This window comes from Alexandromys fortis, unplaced genomic scaffold (assembly GCF_014885135.2).
Source record: "Alexandromys fortis isolate MF-2015 unplaced genomic scaffold, M_Fortis_MF-2015_v1.1 scaffold_229, whole genome shotgun sequence".
In the NCBI taxonomy this organism is placed as follows: domain Eukaryota; kingdom Metazoa; phylum Chordata; class Mammalia; order Rodentia; family Cricetidae; genus Alexandromys; species Alexandromys fortis.
The window spans coordinates 1,535,689-1,556,596 of record NW_026068122.1 but is presented as its reverse complement, the minus strand read 5'-3'; the positions used below and the strand labels follow the sequence as shown (position 1 = coordinate 1,556,596).

Sequence of the window (20,908 nt, the reverse complement as noted above, 5' to 3'; positions counted from 1 at the left end):
ATGGATTAACAGTATTTTGTCAAGCAGCCATCAACCTAAGTCATCAAATGCTGTTTAATAGGAAGTAATAAAATTTAGTCATGAACTATCAAATTATATAAATGCCTCCCAAATTAAGGCCAAGGAGAGATATTATAAGTAACAACATAATTTTAATTCCTGAGAAAAGTTTATAACAGTAGGTTAGATATGAAAATGACATAAACACAGATGAGGCATACATTCTTATAGTATTATAGTATATTTGAAGCTCTGAATAAACTAAGAAATTAAACCATAGTAATGAACACATATCAAAGTTATGAAACTATCAATTCCCAGCGGACTAACCTGTGAACTAACAGTAGGATTCCTAAAAAGTCCAGGAGATGTGATGGAATAATACATGATGGACAATAAAAAATTTAAAGAAATAAATAGTCAATGCTAGAGCAAGAAACCAGAATATATGCAATAGTTTAAAAAGAACCACAAACATGCAATGTTTAAACAATGATGAATTTGCCAAAAATAAAGAAGAATGCACTTGGACAACTTTTTAAAACACATTTCAAATTGTAGTCACACCAGGAAACACAAAGTTAGAAAAACCCCTTTACATACTGATCCATTTTGTCCTCCATATCTAAGGTGATGTACCATGATGGGTACATGTCAGGAGCCATTTCAGGCTTCCCCTTTCTCACATCTCATAGGGCCTTGAAGTAAAAATCATGAGACAGAAAACTTAAAGTTAGCCAAAACATTACGTGCTGATCGTGGAGACTCTAGCTCTGGAAAGCACCACAGAGTGTCTTCAGGGCTTGTTGCTTATCACTAACAGCAGGTGTTCTAGCCACTGACCTTGCAACTGCCCTGCTTAGCTGCCAATTGTCCCACTTAGTTGCCTAGCTACCGAGCCCCTTCTTCCCTTCCCCCTTTCCTCAGTTCCCCCTGCCCTAGCTCCTTTCTGAGGAGTATTTAAGACATGAAACTTGCTTCAATAAATGGGATCCCTTTCTCTCTCCCCCCATGTCTTTCAGATAGTGCCTCTTCAAGACCCTGGAGTAACTTAGGACCTGCTGGGTGGGTCAGGTACATAGAGTGGAGGTTTTGATGCCTTATTCAGAAAATTTTTACTCAGCTGTGCTGATTTAACTCTCAATATTTGAAGTCACCACACTTCTTTTATTTAAATTTGTTCATTGGCAATATCTGTAAATGTTGATGGATCTCTGATGGCTATACCTAACTTCTTAGTTCTTTCCTACTCATACTGCCCCCAACAGGAGTCACTTTCTACAGTTATGTATTTTTTTTTTCTACTTATCTGTGCACTGGGTTTAACCATAGCAATCTGTGTGTCCATTGGTTTGCAGTTATGCCTGGGCAATGGTGAGAACATCTGTAAATCACAAAGAAAGAAAATATCTGTCCTTGCTCCAAAATCATCAGGAACTGACAGGTCAGTAAAGAGGTTTAGAGTACATAGGCTACTAATTGTTCTGCAATTGACTATTATCTGTGGGGGGCCCATTGAAGGGAACCTTGAAATCATGACTGCATTGATGTCATGTCAACAAAATAGCATCTCACAGCACTTCTCACTTTTTAAGAGTTCTTTCTTTCTTCCCCTTCTTCGTAGCCCAAATCGCCATTATTTTATAAGTGATTTGAAACCTACACACCACTTGTGCTCATCTGCACACAAACATAATACTGTTACAGAACATCTTGAGGACTTCTTGATAAACTATATAATTAGACTATAAAATAAGTATTTATTACCTATGTGATTTCTAATAACACAATTTCAATGAACTTTTAGCAATTCAATTAAATTTCTACTAAGTCATGTGTCTTTGAAGAAGAAGCACAATGGAGGGTGATGGTATATTTCCTCAGGTAAAGGAGCATGAAGCCGAGACAGAGGATCTGAATTCAATCCCCAAACTTCACATTTTAGAAGAAGAAACCAACTTCGACTAGTTGATTTTGGAGGTGATTAAAATTGAGAAATTTTTTTTTTGAGTCTCAGAAGAGATTTAAACTTTTAAACTGTGTTGGGTGACATTGTGGAAGACTATGGGGGCTAAAGTTGGATTAAGTTTTTTTGCATTATTATATTGCCAGAGCCTATATCACCTCGCTTTTGGAATATAGTAGTTTGAATGAAAATGTCTAGCATAGTCTCACATATCTCAACATTTAGTCTTTAATTAGTAAAATTATTCAAAAAATTGGAAGCTACGGCCTAGTTGGAAGAGGTATGACTCTAGGAGGAAGGTTTGAACTTTCAAAAGTCCATGTCATTTTCAGTTATCTCTGTCTCTGTGCCTTTTACTTATGGGCGACGTGAAAGCTCTCAAGCACTGCTCCAACGTATTCCATACCTGTCTTTCTGCTGCTATGCTTCTTGCCATAATAGCAATGAACTCAATCCTATGGAACTGTGATCTCCCAAAATAATTGCTCTCTTTTACATATTGCTTTGGTTATTGGTGCTTTGTTATGGCAATCGGATAGTAACTAAGAAAATTAAAGAATTTGAAGAGGTTGTGTTTATCTAAGCATACAATAAATAAGCTTTAAAAGGCTATATTCTGGGTTATTATTTCTAATCTATCAGCACAGTTGAGTACAAATTTTACACACGAGACATGCTTTCCTGTAGTCATCTGATTTCTGGAAACACAATGGAGGTATTTTCATATTTTATTAGATAATTTGTGACAGCCTACTTAGCTTATTTGAATACACATACAGATTTATTATAACCACTATCTCATAAATATTAAGACATGGTATTAAAGAAATAATGGCTTTAATATCTAGGCACAAACAAGATCTTCAAATTATTATAAACATGTAAACATATGGTTTTATTCCACAAATGAAATACATTATCAAATGGTACATAGCATGGTTTTTATATATAATATTATATGTAATATATATCATATAATACTTTCAAAACATAATATATAAAAATATTTTCAAATATACATGCAATATTTTCAATATATGTTTACCTAACTCACCTTGGCAGTTACATTACTTCATCATACAAAGCAAAATAATGATCATACAAATAAACTGATGGAAGTGCATTAAAAAACTATAAACACTGTGCTTTTTCAGTTAAGGAATAAAATAAATGGATATTCTTAATTTATATGAATATTTAGGAGTTAATAACAGAGGTTATGTTAAATTAAGACAGCTAGAATTATGATTTTGCTTTTTAATTGCTTTGATTTCTAAGAATATATAGATTTTTCACCCTCAGTATCTTCTGTAATGAATTAAAATTAATATTGCCACATAATGCTAAACATATATATTTTAAAAAGTGATATTCATAAGTAATTAGAATAATGTATTGTTAATAATTTGGTGATTATTAATAATCTAGTGTTTGCATAGTGTTGGGAGCACTGATAATATTCAGTAAGTTTTTGTCATTACCCTGTTTGTATCATCCTCTCATACTCAGACACAAAAAGGTTTATTATGCAGAAGCATTATTATTTCTAAGTTGCAAATCTATTAAGTGTTATACTTTTGAATGTAGGTTAATAATAGTTATTTTATAGCCAAACATTAATATAAGAAAATTTTTTGAAGAAATGAAATTGTAAGATTTAATTTCTAGTTGAAAGTTGGCTAAATTGTTGTATAATCTGAAATTTCTTATTACATAAGAATTCCAAACATTATTCCTGAATTTACATGAAATTTATCTGCTTCTTTATGGAATTCTTTATATCTTTATTTCTAAGTGTATAGATGGCTGGATTCAGGAAAGGTGTGATGACTGTATAAAACACACCAAGAAACTTGTCCACCCAAGAGATGCTGACTGGCCACAGATAGATAAAAATGATGGGCCCAAAGAATAGCACAACCACTGTGATATGGGATGTACAGGTAGAGAGTGCCTTTGCTGAACCATCTTTAGAATAAAGTTGAACAGTTATTAGAATGTAAGTGTAAGATATCAGCAATGGAATGAAACAAGTTATTGCTAAAATACCGCTGTCAGCATTTATCACGATTTCCAGAGTATCAGTATTGATGCAGGCTAATTTCATCACCAAAGGAATATCACAGAAAAAGCTGTCTATCACTCTAGGTCCACAGAAAGGTAGATCTACAATCAAGAGCAATTGACTAATGCCATGCACAAACCCAATGATCCATGATATCAAAACAAGCCAGATGCACTTCTGTCTGTCCATGATGCTGGTGTAGTGGAGTGGCCTACAGATGGCCACATAGCGGTCATAGGCCATTGTTACAAGAAGCACCATCTCACTGCCTCCAATAAAATGCACGCAGAGGATCTGGCTCATGCAACCCCCAAAAGAAATAGTTTTAATATCTTTTACAAGGTCTGTGATGAGTTTGGGTGTATTTACTGAAGAAAGGCAGAAGTCAACAAATGAGAGATTAGCCAATAAAAAGTACATGGGAGAATGGAGATGATGATCAGTGATGATTAATATCACAACAAAGAGGTTGCCTACCACAGTTATCACGTAGAGGGTGGAAAATGGCAGCAGGAGGAAGATCTGCAGTTCCTTTGAGGTACAAAGTCCCTGAAAAATAAACTCAGATACCACAGTCTGGTTATCATCTTCCATTTAGCAAACTTCACTAATGGCTTACACAAAGAGAGCTCAGCCAATAAATCTTGGAATAGTAAAGATAACTTTTTAAAACAGTCAGTTAAGCAGAAATAATGCAAATTGAAATCTCAACAATTTTTCCAACCAAAGTTTGAAATATATGTTTCTATATTGTGTCTTAGCGGGGAAGATTCCTTAGTGTAGAATAATAGATGGAGAAACAGCATTACACATCTGAAAGATAATATATAGAGTATCAAAATGAATATGCTGATTAATAATATTAGTAGCAAATAGTATTCTTACATTTTTTAGACCTTAAATATACTCTGTCTTCAAGGAATCAGACATAAGTTTCTTCGGTTAATAACTGAGACATAGTTAGATCCTCTTTATTTGACCATAATACTTACAGAATGATAATCTATTGTCATATTTCAAACATAAACACAAAAGTTCCAGGCATAAGTCTAGTGTTGACTGTGTGTGAACTGACAGAATTGAGCTGATGCTATTAAAAAGTGTGAGAAAAACTTTTCATTGAGTAAACTGAGAACCAGGTGCTAAAGACACATTGTTAGCATTATATCTTTTATTTTTTGACTAAGCCTTCAAAGTGTAGCTCCTCACTTTCATATATTTACATGCCTAAAGATGTTACTTATTGTCATATACTTACTGGTTTTCTAATCTAAATGGTGAGATTTTATGTCATACTTTGAATAATCTCTTCCTGAAAGCTTCTTTCCCTGCCTATAGTCTTTTCTTCTTTACTTTACATTCTTCCTTTATTCCTCATCTTAATTTCTCTAATTTCTCATTATATTTTTAGTTTTGAAGTTGGAAGATTAGAGACTCAAGTTAGCAGATATTTTGCAGTTTCTGTCTCAAGTGCTTTAAATACATTATATTTTATTGATTATAATTTTATTGATTTTCCTTTGTCAATAAGTTCAATCAAGTAGCAAAGTTGTAGTGTAAACGTGTAAATCTATTGTCTTTCTCCAATATTTCTTCCAAACTTGAATGTAACTGATAAGAAACTTGATATTAAGTGTTCAAGGCAAAGTGACAATATTTATTAAGCAAGGCAATTTACTCTTTATGATGAAATAAAAATACAATGTTTACATAAAAGTTAGTGCAATTTCATTGTGTTCACAATTCAATGCAATTAACCTTGAATATCAGTGGCATTTTCACATACCTTTTACTGAGTCTTCAAATTAATAAAGAACTATGCTTTCATTAAACCCAACTGTTCTCATCTCCCTTCAATCTCTATGAACTATTTCTTACTGTATTACATATAGCTTGAGAAAATACAGAGTAAGTTTAGTGATCTGTGAACACCATACTTCTCAAAGTTGAGAGATTTAGAACTTGTAAAAATACAGTAAGAAGTCATTAGATATGACCACATAACACTGTTTTAAGTCCCCACAAGTCTCAAGTATTTGTTGGAAGGGAAAACTTGTACGTTTTTTGTCAAACACAACAATTAAAAATACAATACTCTGTATAAAATTACTAAGGAAGAAAAAAATATGCACCACTAAACAAGCAAACAGACAAATCTTTGATGAGCATTTGAGATTAAAAAAGGTTGCAACAATCACTTTTGGAAGCACTCACTATACAAGAAACAGGTCTTCCATTTAGGATGATGTTTCCTCTAACTGTCCCTTGAATCCAAAACCATTCCACTGGAGTTTCTGCTGTAACCTTAGGGTATTTCAGCTCAGTGTGGTTTATATACACTGACAAAAGTTGTGCCTGTCTTGGAAAGTTGCCCATAAACAGGACCTAGTAGTTGCAAAGAGTTTTGCTCTCATTGTCCTTGGGGACATCTAGCCTTCAACTTTTCTTGAACTGAACAGCTCAATAATAAATAAAATAGTTCCTTTGATTTTATAAATATTTTGTAATTTTTACATTGGTATTTTATGTGTTCTGATAACATATGTGATATAGGATAAATCACATAGGCCAGTGAGATGCCATAACAGATAAAGTCACTTGTTGTCAGGAAAATGATGTATGTTAGTCTCTGTTAGTGGAGAGAGAGAGACCAAATCTTTCAAGTTGTCTTCTGACCTCCAGATATGTGCTGTTACATGGTTGAATGTACATATATAGATATGCATATATGTATATATATGTATACATATGCACACACATATAAATAAATGTAATACTTTTATTTTATTTAATTTATTGTTCATTTCAGAAGCAAATTACACAGTAACATGGCAATTCCACCTTGTTCCCAAAGTTTTTACTGACTTCTTCCCTCCAGCTCTGCCTGATTTCACCACTCATGGCCTGATTCCTGAGATCCAGACTAAATATTCACAAAGGCACATGTGTACCATGACAGACCCAATACATTCAAGACTTCCGAAGCTCCAAATTCAAGAAAATGTACTCAAAATCAGAGTCATGTGTCATCCTTCCCATACTTGTTATTTTAGGAATTTTGGCTGATTTTGTTTAGCAAGAATTGCCTGAAACTTACTAATAATGTGGTAACTACATTTTTATAAACTAAGCAAAATGATAAAAATCTCAAACCACTCATTTGATATTACATACTCAGTAAGTTTCACATTTTAAATTTATTTTTTAATAGTAGTATTAGTACTCTGCATGCTATTCAGTTTTTATTCTGTATTCTGGATAGAAGTGATTTGTCCAGTTTCTGTCACAGGGATAGCAAAAGTTACTTTATCAATTTGTTATTTTGTTCTTTATAGATTTGCACTACATTTGATTATACAAACCTCATTCTTCACTGGACAACCTGAAGGCTTTCATCTATTTGAAGTTAAATATAAAGATGCATATGTCTTTGGCATTCCATCAACTCTCACATGTACTAACACTCTGCTTGAAGAGGCCGAGACTAATAATGTTTTTAAAAGAGAAAGAATCTTGTCTGTAATTTTGCTGTGCAAATAGATATTTAGACAACCATATTAACACCTTCAAATGACACGGGAACCATGTTTTATTACTGACAGTCTTTAAAACTTTATGATCAACCCATAGCATACTTACAACTAAGGGAAACAATCTTATTATAATTTGTGCAATATGACTTTAGTTTTACATGCATTTTATTGAGGATAACTATAGTGAACATATTTACACACACACACACACACATATATATATACACAAATAGTGAAAGTACATATTAGTACTTTACATAGACACTATGTGTACATTAATGCATCTAAAATTTATTTCAATTTTTCATCCATAATATTATTAAGTATACTTTCAATCTGTAAAATAATTACTAGGAATTGTTAGTCATATATAAATGAAAAATTTTAAAATCTAATATTCTATTTCTTCACCCAGTGTTTCACTTGTGATTGCAATTCCAGCACTTTCTGTTTAACAACATTTTTAAAGTCTGCATATAACTGAGAGCATACATCATTGTGTATAGGGGGCTTCTTTTTAAAAATAATGAATAAAGTAGGATCATGAGAAAAAATATATTGACAAGCAACTCAAACTCAAAAATGATGGAGTAATTTATTTGGTTCATTGACTGAAACAGAGGAGTGGACTTTAAAGCCACTTTTGATAAAACATGACAAAAATCATATTTCATGATGGTAATGTATATCCACATTGATCATAATACTTTGTTCTTGGCCAGAAACATGAAAGTAGACATACTTGAGTTGAATAAGAATAAGAAAGTGACGTGTAGTGATGAGGAGATTATACAAGAAAGAACGGGGAACAGCAGGGTAAAGTCTCTCATGACTTTAGTCATAGTTTGCACAATGGTGAGGCAGGAAACTCATAGGTTAAGAAAACTTCTTGGCTTACAAAATGAGCCTTTAATAAATTATTGAGTCAGCAAAGAAAGAAAACTATTAATACACTGGATTGAATAAATACAATGGGCTAATTTTGTTGATATTCTAGAAGCAGCTGTTTTGTGCTTTGTTTGCTTTTGATAAACAAAGATGCATTTGCTTCTTTTATGATTTCTTCCTATGAGTTCTCCCACATGGATTACAGTAATTTCTGTTACACTTGATATTAATGCTGTTCTTGAACAACTGAACATTTAGCTCGGTTTTCTATGTTTTGTCTTTTGTTTATGTAAGTTACTATGGATGTTAGATACACATATTGAGGTCTTTCACAAAATTTAAATGATGACTCAATAATACAGCCATGAACTTATTTATTAATTCATTATTCCTCACAAAGATATAGTATACATACCAAAGTTAAATATGACATACAATGTTAATATCAATATATATATATATCTTCTATTAAAATATTTTTTTGCAAAAGGCACTGTTTTTAGTACATTATCTCACTTAAACTTCACAAAATACCCTGTGTTGTATTTTACATACATTTTATGGATTGAGAAATTGAATTTTCGAGGAATGAAGCATCAAAATTAGGTTTTGTATTTGTATCAATAGTATATTATAATCTATACTCCTAATCACTAAACTCTGTTCACAAATGGCAGCCCCTAAATATATGCTGTGGATCTTCCATGATCATCAGATAAATATTACACAATTCCTACTTTACTTAAGACAGTAATATAATGGCTTCTTTTCTGTTGTTTCCATTTGTTGTCATTGCTATTTCTATTTTTAAATCTACATAATTTTTGTTTTACTACTTTGGCAGTGGCAACTGATGATCATAAATTTAGGGTCATTTTTGGATATTGAGTTGGAGGTCAGCCTTAGTTACAGGAAAAGCAATCCCAATTCTGTATATATGTACCTACAGATTTGTTCATTGCTTAATTATTGTCATAGAAGCTTACTCTTACAGTAGATAGGAACAATCACAGAGATGCACAGCTGGGCAATGTGTGGAAAGCGAGACTTTGGAACACTCACTCCTGACTGGAAGGTCTTCATCAAGCTTCTCCCCTCAGAGCTTGGAATGGTGTGTGGAAGAGGAGGCAGAAAGATTTTAAGAACCAGAGCGTGGTTGGCACCAAGGAAACAGTGTTTTCCAGATAGTAGAACTAATACAATATTAACTCAAATAGACTGCAGCAGGCACAGAGCCTACACATTCATTTATATTATGATATCATCAGCTTCTGATTACAAGTGAAATACTAAAAACAAAAAGTAAAGACTTTTGGAACTAAGTATTAATAGCATTTGTCAAGTAACATGAATCTAAATCATACCAAGCTGTTTTTAAAAATACCAAAATTTAAGTTATTAATTGCCAAATGACACATTTGCCTCCCAAATTAAGATGAATGATGAATATTATATGAAATAAGATAATTCAAAAAATGTGAAAAGTCTCTAACAGTCTATTAGATATGGAAAATGACATCAAGAACATATAAGATACATGCATTCTCTTAAAATATCTATTTTCTTATATATTTGATGCTCTGAATAAATGAAAAATCAAGTCACTGTAATAAAAATATCTTATAGTTATAAAACTATTAATTTCCAGTGGAATAGCCCATGGATTAACAGTGAAATTCCAGGACGCTATTTTCTGAACTGTGATATTATTTAATAAAAGAAAATGGAGCCGGGTGGTGGTGGTGCACACCTTTAATTCCAGCACTGGGGAGGCAGAGGCAGGTGGATCTTTGTGAGTTCAAGACCAGCCTGATCTACAAGAGCTAGTTCCAGGACAGGCTCCAAAACCACAGAGAAACCCTGTCAAAAAAAAATCGAAAAAAAAATAAGAAAATGGACAACATGAAATTTTGGAAAAATAAATAATGAACAGTTAAGAAAATATAGTTATATTTCTAGATTGGAATGTGCTTAAACTTTGTAATATTTAAACAATGATAATTTTATTTAAATACAAAATAAGTTACAGACTATGTTTCAAAACATTTTAAATATTGAATGTAACAGGAAACAATGTATCAAAAATTTATTTACCCGCTGATTCATCTTGGATAGTAGAAATTTAATGAAATTCAATTTATTATTTTTATTTATATTTTTAATAAATAAGAAACTGTATTCCTATAGTTTTGTTGTAAAAGTGATGCATTTTTTTCCCCATAGAAGTATTTAGTTCTGCCAGGCTGTAGTGGTGTTTGTCTTTAATTCCAGTACTTGGGAAACAGAGGTTGGCAGATGTCTGTGAGTTTGAAGCCAGTCTGGTCTACAAGAGCTAGTTACAGGATAGGCTCCAAAGCAACAGAGAAACCCTGTCTCAAAAAAAAATAAGAAAAAGAAAAAGAAATATTTAGTTATTCATGTCCTTCTAACATGTACCATAAGCACCATTTCATCTACTACCACTTTTATACTTTAAACAGTTCCAAAATCATTAAATTTTGTTTCAGGTTTTATCTTACTAGCAGAAGATGAAGACATCGCTCTACAGTTCATTGTAGGGTCTATATCCCAGATGTGCTGACTGAGAGTTTTTAGTGATACTAGCAAGAAGGCTGATTGTAAGCTGAGAGAAATAGGGTGAGTGGAGGTCTTATGGCTGTTTAGGAGAGATGCAGATCACATAATTAACATATTTCATAATTTGAGATGGACTATCTGAGGTTCATTACATTTTAAACTGAACAGACATCAGTCTGGAGTTACTTGGGACCCCCTTTTTTTCTAAAATTATTTTCAGTTGCTTGCTCTGTTATTATCATACATAGTATAGCCTTCCTGCATTAGGAAAGGGTACTTCCTAATGCAAGATAAAATTTATGACCCATAATAAATTGAATTTACTTTCATCTGATTTAGATCTAGGTTTTCAAATTCCCAGATCTGAAATATTTACAAAATGTCTATGAAGCTAATATCTAGTATTCATATGCAATCACAATGTTCTTACTGTCTTAGTTACCTTTAGATTACTTGACAATACACCATAATAAAAGCAACTCGTAAATAAAAACATTTAATTTAGACTCATGATTCTAGAGGATTATAGTTCATGGATTTCATGGCAGAGAGTGGAGCAGCAGGTAATCAGACAGTTATGACCCTGGAATAGTAGATGAGAACTCTTATCCAAAAACATGAGGCAGAGGACAGAAAGAACTGGGGAGAGAGAACTGGGAATGGTATTGGATATTGAAAGTTAAAAGTCTATCCCAACTGACACACTTTCTACAACAAAGTCACACCTAGTACTTCTCAAGCAATTCAACCAACTGCAGAACAATATTTTAAATACATGAACTTGTGGGACTATACTTATGAAACAACCACATTCCACTCTCATAGGTTGGAGCCATACCAAATCCAATGCATTGAGATCAACCTCTAAAGTACTTCTTTCTCCACTATCTCAACACAGTTTAAAACTACAGTCTCTTCTGGACTCAAGGCAGTCTTTCAATTTTAACCCTCTCAAAAATCAGCCTAAAGTAGATCTAGTCTACCTCAAGAAACTGACATATTGAATTTTAAAGTGCTCTGCAAGTTTGCACTTCCACCAGGAATGGAGGGGTGTTCCCCTTGCTCCACATCCTCACAAGTATTAGCTGTCACTTGTACTTTTAATCATAGGCCTTCAGACAGGAGTAAGCTGGAATCTCAAAATCATTTTGATTTGCATTTCCATGAGGTCTAAGGATATTGAGCATTTCCTTGAGTGTTTCTCAGTAAATTTTGTTTTCCTCTGTTGAGAATTCTCTGCTTAGATCTAAACCCCATTTTAAGTAGTATTATTTAGTTTGATGGTGTCTAGAAGACACAGCTATACCACTTCAGGGCATATATCCAAAGGCTGCTCTGCCCCTACCACAAGAACACTTGCTCAACTATGTTCATAGAATCTTTACTCAAAATAACTATAACTGGAAAAAATAGATGTCCCTCAACCAAAAAAATGGATACAAAAAAAACTGATACAATGGAGTATCAGTCAACTATTAAAAAATGATATGAAATTTACATGCAAATGAATAAAACTTGAAAAAGTCATCCTGAGTGAGGTAACCCAGACTCAGAAAGACAAACATGAATGTTCTATGATAGTAGTCTACCAGTATTGCCATCAAAGAGAGTATAAAGACTTCATTTAGCAAGTGATAGGTGCAGGTGCAGACTCCTACAGATAAATATTAGGCACAGCTTAGGGAGTCCTGCACACAGGTGGTGGTGGGGAAAATGTTCAGAGGAACTAGAGGGGACGGGGCACCATAAGCACTGAATCAACTGACTGGAACTCATGGGGACTCTCAGAGATCAGGGGGTCTCTAGGACGTTGAACTAGATCCTTCGCATGTATGTTTTGACTGAGTAGCATCGCGTTTTGTGGAAATCCTAAGGGTGGGAGTGGGGTTGTATCTGACTCCCTTTTTTTCTGCTTGTGGGCTGCTTTTCCTCATACTGGGTTTCCCTGTTCATATCCATTTTGATATGATGGCATTTGCCCAGTATTGTTGTATCATATTATGTCATGCTAATTTTATGTCCTGGGAGGTCTGATATTTTCTCAGTACTGCGGGAAATCAATCTGCAGGAGAGGGGAGGTGGGGAGGAGAGACTGGAGTGATGGGACAGAGGGAAAACTGCAGTAAGAATTTAGTATAAGTGAGAAGAATATAAAAAGCAGCAATAACAATAAAAGAAAAATAGGTTAAGGTAGTTGATTTCCTTCCTCTAACGTAGATTTGGTGCATTGAATTGAGGTCATTAGCTTGGCAGCAAACTCCTTTACCCAATGAACTGTCCCACTGGCCTCCATTGTGCTTCTTCTTGAAGCATCAGTTATGTAGAAGTAATATCACTGAATTGCTAAAATAAAATTGAAATCATATCCTTAGAAATCACACAGGCAATAAGCACGTATTTTCCAGTCTAATTATAGTTTAGCAAAAGGTTCTCTTGTGTTCTCTATAATGGTATGCCTACAGGCAGCTGAAAGTAAGTTGTGTGTAGGTTTCAAATAGCTTGTAAAATTGCAGTGATTTGAGAAATGAGGAAAGGGGGCAGAAAGAATGCATGCAAGATCTCTGCAATCATGAGAGGCATTGTGAAATACAATCTAGCGGGCATGGCACAGCCAATGCAGTCATGATTTGAAGCCTGCCTAGTATTGGTCATGCCCAGTTAACTGTCAAAAGGCACTGTTGTGCATGTACTGGGGAAGTGGAGAAGTGGGTAATATAGAAGTGAAGTAGGAGGTAAATATGGAAATAAGAGGACAGGAAAATTAGACATATGCAATCAGCTTATTGCAGATACTGCCAAAGAACAAATTTCAAAAAAGAAAAAATGATGACTTTAAATGTTAGATAGTTAAATCTATAAACACAGCTGAGATGATATTTTAGATAAAAGATACAAAAACTTCCCAATATAGTTCCCCAAAACTCAAGGTATGTGGATAGACATGAGCCTTGCTTATTGCTAATCTGATTTTAGGGAATCATGATACAGGTATTTGAATGTCTTTTTTAGTTTATAAGAATATATTTAACTTATTAGAATACACATACAACCATAATTCATGAAATATAAGACAGGATATTCAAGAAATTATGACTTACATCTCTTTTTAGGATTATACTAGATATCAAACTATTGTAAATATGTATATGTGGAACTTTATACAGCAAATGACACATATTATCAAATGGTAGCTAGTATTAAGTCTCTCTCTCTATATACATATAAATGTAAATGTATATGCACATAAATTATATATATAATATTTTTAAACATTATTTTTTATAAAACTGTTCTACTTACAGGATATAGAGTAAAATTAAGTTCATAAAAGTAATTGTGAACTGAGGGGATTGTATTCTAATATCACGAACACTACTGTTTCAGTTATTGTAAAAAAAAGGAAATTATGATTTCATTTGAATAGGTACAAATTGAAAAATAGCAGAGATCATGTCAATATGAAGCAACTAGCATTAGAATTTGTAAATTATTTTGATCTCTAAGAGGAAGCAAAGCTTGAAAATATCTTCAGTATTTTCTACAGTGAAGTTAAAATTAAGATTGGACTACAATGATATATTTTTAAATTATAATTTTGATAGGTAATTCAAAGGAAACTTTGTAAATAATAGTCTATCTAAAATTATATGCACAGTGCTGTGATAATTGTAATGATTAGAAATGGTAGTGATTATTTTTTATAACATTATCTACATCTTCTCTTCAGACACATAGATATATATGATGCAGTTATTATTCTTTCTAAGTGGTAACAACCTAAATATGTACTTTTGAATGTACTTTCATGATAGTTATTTTAATAACCATATGTTCATGAACCAAATACCATGAGGAAATTATTTTTATATGCAATTTCATGGTCAAAATACAGCTAAAATAGTATGCATAAATAAATGTTTTTATTAGAAAAGTAGTCTAAAAATTATAGCCAAATTTACTTGTGATCTTTGAATTTTTTAATGGCATTTTTAATATCTTTATTTCTCAATGTATAGATTGCTGGATTCAGGAGAGGTGTGATGACTGTATAAAACACAGCAAGAAACTTATCCACCCACATGATGCTGACTGGCCACAGATAGATGAAAATGCAGGGTCCAAAGAATAGCACAACCACTATGATATGGGAGGTGCAGGTAGAGAGTGCCTTTGAGGAAACATCTTTAGAGTGAAGCTGAACAGTTATTAGAATGTAAGTGTAAGATATCAGCAACAGAATGAAGCAAGTTGTTGCTAAAACACCACTGTCAGCATTTATCACGATTCCCAGAGTATCAGTATTCATGCAGGCTAATTTCATCACCAAAGGAATATCACAGAAAAAGCTGTCTATCACTCTAGGTCCACAGAAAGGTAACTCCAAAATCAGAATCAGTTGACTCATGGCATGCACAAATCCAATGATCCATGATATCAAAACGAGCCAGATGCACTTCTGTCTGTCCATGATGCTGGTGTAGTGGAGTGGCCTGCAGATGGCCACATAGCGGTCATAGGCCATTGTTACAAGAAGAACCATCTCACCTCCTCCAAAGAAATGCACACAGAGGATCTGGCTCATGCAACCTCCAAAGGAAATGGTTTTAATATCTTTTACAAGGTCTGTGATCATTTTGGGCGTAGTAACTGAGGAAAGGCAGAAGTCAACAAATGAGAGATTGGCTAACAGAAAGTACATGGGAGAATGGAGATGGTGATCAGTGATGATTAAAATCACCACAAAGATGTTTCCTACCACAGTCATCAGGTAGAGGGTGGAAAATGGCAGCAGGAGGAAGATCTGTAGTTCTCTTGAGTTACAAAGTCCCTGAAAAATAAACTCAGACACCACAGTCTGATTAGTTTCTTCCATTTAAATACTGTGCTCTGATGGGTGTTAGAGACAAAGTCTTACAAAGAGTTCCTGAAACAGATGCAATAACATAATATTCAAAGTTAAGTAAGAAGAAATACAAATTATATACTAGACTGGTATCAAGTCAAATTTTAAAAGAGGAGTCTTGTATTTGTACATTGGTCTAATTAGAAAGGTTTCTAAATGTAGAATGATTGGTCTAAATCTTTGTACATCTAAATGACAATATTTATAGGCATAATTTTATCTATATTGTTGAAAATTAACAATTTCACATATTCTCTTTGAGGTTTTCCAAGCATTAACCTGTCTTTTTGAAAAATAATTTTTGATTAAATATCAGAGACACAGCTACAGCCTCTCTACCTGGTAACTTTATTCAAGAATGAGAATTTATTGACATTTCAAACAAGAACAAAAAATTCTCCTGCATAAATCTCTTGTTGGCTGTATATAAAAATATAGTATAAAACAAATCTACTATAAAATGTGAGAAAAATCATTCATCAAATAATTGGAAAAGCCAGGTGCTAAAGGCACATTGTTAACATTACGTTCTTCCTTGAATTTTGACTTATCCATTAGAGTATTTCTGTAAACAATCCTATATTCAGAGACCTTCGATATGTTACATATTGCCTTATCCTGGCTGGCTTTTGATTTTAAATGGCGATATTTCACATGCCATTCTGAGTAACTGATAAATGAAAGCCAGTTTCCCACCTTCTCTACCTTATGTCTCATTCATTCATTCCTTCCTTATATAAAATGCCATTTCAGATAATTTATATTGAGTTGTGGGATTTGCAGTAACTATTATTATTCAAAGCTCCGAGCATTCTCATGTCCTTCACACTCTTTTTACCTGCTTCTCTACTTTATTGTCTCTCAAAAATAGACATCAAAAATTCTAAGATGTTAAGACAATTTTAGAGTAAGGTAATTTGCCTATCAACCGCATACTTTTTCAATAGAGTCTTGTAACTTGTCATGTTACATGAATAAGAGTTTATTTTTATGTTAACATACAAAACTGCTTAAAATTTCCAAAAGTCTCAAATCTTATTAGAAAGGTAAACTTATATATTTTGGAAAATAGAACAATTAAAAATGCAGATGCAAGATTCTCTGAAAGTCACTAATGAAAAAAAAAGTGCTGCTATTGCAGAAAAAAGCTTTATAAATGAGTATTTGTGATAAAAATGATAGTAAAACTATTATTTGGGGATGTACTTACACAATAGCAGTCATCTCATCAAACAACTTCTCTCAAGTTGATAATGTTCCCTTTAAATGCTGCTTGAATCTGACACTACGATATATGGCAATAATGTGATTACTATTGTGAACAATGTGGGCAAGAATTTCATCTCAGTGTGGCTTATATACACTGACAAAGAATGATTGCATTGGGAATGTTCCTGTTATGTACTTTAAATGCATCCAAACCCTTGGGGATCCTGAGTTGGAAGTATCTTGAAATAATGCCCCATTTTTAACGCCACATTCATGTTAAAATTGTAAAATGTAAGAAAAAAAGATTAAACAAAAGATAAAATATGTTGGCTTAGGTGTGGAAAAACAGAAGTCTTGTATATTGTTGTTGACAGTATACAGTGGTATTATACCAAAAAATGATGAGAGATTTCACAAAAAATTAAAAATAAGACTAATCTAAGCCTATTAGCCAATCATTAGAGATGCATATTAGATGAAAACCATAGATCAAGGAGCACTTCATTTCCATGGTCTTTGATTGTGTGATTCAACTGGTCAAGTGAAAAATTCTGATTTGTGAGTTTACCCCTAGATAAATATCTATTTCTCAATTCTGAGCTAGTGTGAGATTTCTTTTAAGCATCAGTTCATGGCTTCAATGGAGGGAGAAAACTGACTCCATCATGTTGTCTTCTAATCTGCACACATGTATTGGTGCATGAATACAGGTAAACATGCACATGAATGCAGGCATATACATAGATATGTGCATGTCAATGCATATATAGGCATATGTATATTAATTTATGTCACACACATAAATATAATTTTTATTGAAGTATAAAAAATCACCTTGTCTGTAGCCCTTACAGTTTTACATACATAATTATAACAGCTGAAAATGCCAATGGAGTCATTTATTTTCTCCCATACTCTCTTTTGGCACTCTATGATCAACCCATATCACACCCAGGATTCAGGAAAAAAAATAACTTATTTTAGTTGGCATAATATTGCTTTCATTTTTAAGTCCATTTATTATATATACTTAAATTGAACACTATTATATTTTGATATACAGACATGTTGGAAAATTGCATATCAGTACTTTACATAGATACTGTGTGTTCATTAAAACATCTAAAAACCTCTTCAATTTACCATCATTAAGTACCAATCTACTAACTGTACTTTTAATTTAGTTAATTTTCTAGAATTATTAGACACATATAACTGAATTTAAATATCTTCTATTTTCTTTCTGATATAATATGACTACAGCTCTTTTATTTTCCTGTTAATCCAAATTTTATATCTTTGCCTATATGTGAAAACACATCTTAAATTTCTTCTTTGTGTCTGGCTTTTCTTTAGCATAATGTTCTCTATATTCTTCAATGGAATTATATCCCTCTTTTTAAAGTCTTAACAGCATGGCATTGAACTTATTGAACTATACACTATATGTTCCACATATTTGTTTTGTATGTAATAGGATGCATTTCATCCATCACATGTATTTCACCTATTGCCTTTACCTGTTAGTCATTTAGAAAATATTGACACAAGAATTTGCTTTGAATGTTGCCCAATGCTAAATTAAACTATCTAGCACAAGTTTATTTGAAATACATGATCTTTCTTCAATTTCTAGAATGTTGAAATCATCCATATTATTACCAACATTGGCTTTACAAGTTTGTATTTATATCAACAATTTAATAATTTCTTTCTCAAAATTTTAGCATAAAATAGTATATAATTTTGAGACATATCTGAGATGTAAATAACTGAGAAGGTATAAAGTGTCATGTCTTCATGGTATGGTTGTCATAGTACATATTATGTTTTCTTTTGATTCAAGGTTTCTTCTCTCTGTACTTGGGATTAAGCCATGCTGTCATATCAGTAATTTCATTTTACCACTTTTACTGTATGCATGTGTATTTATCTACTCCACACTTCAGTATATTAAGGTTGTATCTAATCTATAGCTATTAGGAATACAACAGTGCAAATGTTTCTATGCTTGTCATACACACATATTTAATTTATTCAGGTAAATAGTTAATAGTGAGCTTGCTGTGTAAAATGGCTTATTATATACTTAATATTATTTGTCTTTTTATGAATGAGGCTTAGTTCCATGATCCACCTTGTACCAAGCAGCTCAGGCAGGTGAAAGACATCCACAGGGCAGCCTTATGATGAACAAGTATATGGTGGAGAAATGTGAGAGAAAGGGAAGCAGAAAGATTTGTGTGTTGTAGTACGAAGCAGATCTGGTTGAGCGGTGGTGGTGCATGCCTTAATCCTAGCACTTGGAAGGCAGAGGTGGGGTGATTTCTGTAAGTTCAAGGCAAGTCTTGACTACAAGAGCTAGTTCCAGGACAGGCTCCAAAGCTACACAGAAGAACCCTGTCTCAAAAACCAAAAGAAAAGAAAAGAAAAGAAAAGAAAAGAAAAGAAAAGAAAAGAAAAGAAAAGAAAAGGGCAGATCTGCAGAAACAAGGGTGGTAAGGAAACTAGATAATCTTTGTTAACAGTAGCTTGTGAGTCCACTTCTCAAGACTCCTTCCAGAGTTCAGGTCAGAAGCAGTAGCATGACACAAAGTATTTAGGATATTTCTAATGTGAGGAGTTAGGGAATAATTCACACACATGTTATTCAAGTCATGTTCTTTCTTCTTCTGTTGGCTCTAATTTATTTATTATTGCAGCTTCTAGCTCTCTTTTGTTTCAAATCTCTGCTCAAATTCTCTGTTTCAAATCATCTTGATTCTTTTATTTATCTAGTCTCAAAAGAACTTTTTACAGGATGTTTAGGCAATAAAAAAATTACCAGGGTCACATCTCCTTGGTCACAGCACATTCTTTCAGTAAGTGATATGGGCAGAACTGAACCATTTTACATGACAATGCAAAATTTCAAGGTTTCTGGTATTGGACTATTACTAGAAGCTCAGAATACTGTGCCTGGTGAGACAAGCTCAGAGACTTGGCAAGAGAAGAATTGGCATTGTTTTTTTTTAGGCTTCTTTGTGTTAATTACCTTGGTTAGACATCTACAACTCTGACCTTGTACATAACTGCAAAGTTTTTTTTTAATTTTTAATTGATTTTTATTGAGCTATACATTTTTCTCTGCTCTTATCCCTGCCACTCCCCTCCCACCTACAATCCTCCCCCAAGGTTTTCATGCTTCCAATTTACACAGGAGATCTTAAAAGTTTCTACTTCTCATGTAATTAGATCTATGTAAGTCTCTCTTAGTCTCCTCATTGTTGTCTAAGTTCTTTGGGATTGTGGTTTGTAGGCTGGTTTTCATTGCTTTATGTTTAAAAACCACATATGAGTGAGTTCACATGATAATTGTTTTTCTGTGTCTGGGTTACCTCACTCAAAATAATGTTTTCTCAATCTTATACAATAAAGGAACTTCGGGAGGCATTAACATCCCTGACTTCAAACTCTATTACAGAGCTAAAGTAGTGAAAACAGTGTGGTATTGGCATAAAAACAGAGAAATTGACCAATGGAATCGTATAGAAGATCCAGATTTTAACCCACAAACCTATGAACACCTCATTTTCGATAAAGGAGCTAAAAGTATACAATGGAAGAAAGAAAGCATCTTCAACAAATGGTGCTGGCACAACTGGATGTCAACCTGTAGAAGAATGAAAATAGACCCATATCTATCACCATGCACAAAACTCAAGTCCAAATGGATCAAAGACCTCAATATCAGTCTGAACACACTGAACCTGATAGAAGAGAAAGTG

At 33.2% G+C, this 20,908-nt stretch overlaps 2 protein-coding genes across 2 annotated transcripts; both read right to left on the bottom strand.

The window, feature by feature from the left end:
• Positions 1-3,707: 3,707 nt before the first annotated feature.
• LOC126490478 (olfactory receptor 4K3-like) lies at positions 3,708-4,625 on the bottom strand. Its single transcript, XM_050125413.1, has one exon. It carries the CDS (start codon positions 4,623-4,625, stop codon positions 3,708-3,710), a length of 918 nt encoding a protein of 305 aa, XP_049981370.1.
• Positions 4,626-14,984: 10,359 nt separating this feature from the next.
• LOC126490469 (olfactory receptor 4K3-like) lies at positions 14,985-15,902 on the bottom strand. Its single transcript, XM_050125406.1, has one exon. The coding sequence runs from the start codon at positions 15,900-15,902 to the stop codon at positions 14,985-14,987; it is 918 nt and encodes a 305-aa protein (XP_049981363.1).
• Between the last annotated feature and the right edge of the window lie 5,006 nt (positions 15,903-20,908).

Excerpts from the sequence above, each read along its gene's own strand:
- LOC126490469 (XM_050125406.1), bottom strand. The coding sequence starts at position 15,902 with ATGGAAGAAACTAATCAGACTGTGGTGTCTGAGTTTATTTTTCAGGGA.
- LOC126490478 (XM_050125413.1), bottom strand. The coding sequence starts at position 4,625 with ATGGAAGATGATAACCAGACTGTGGTATCTGAGTTTATTTTTCAGGGA.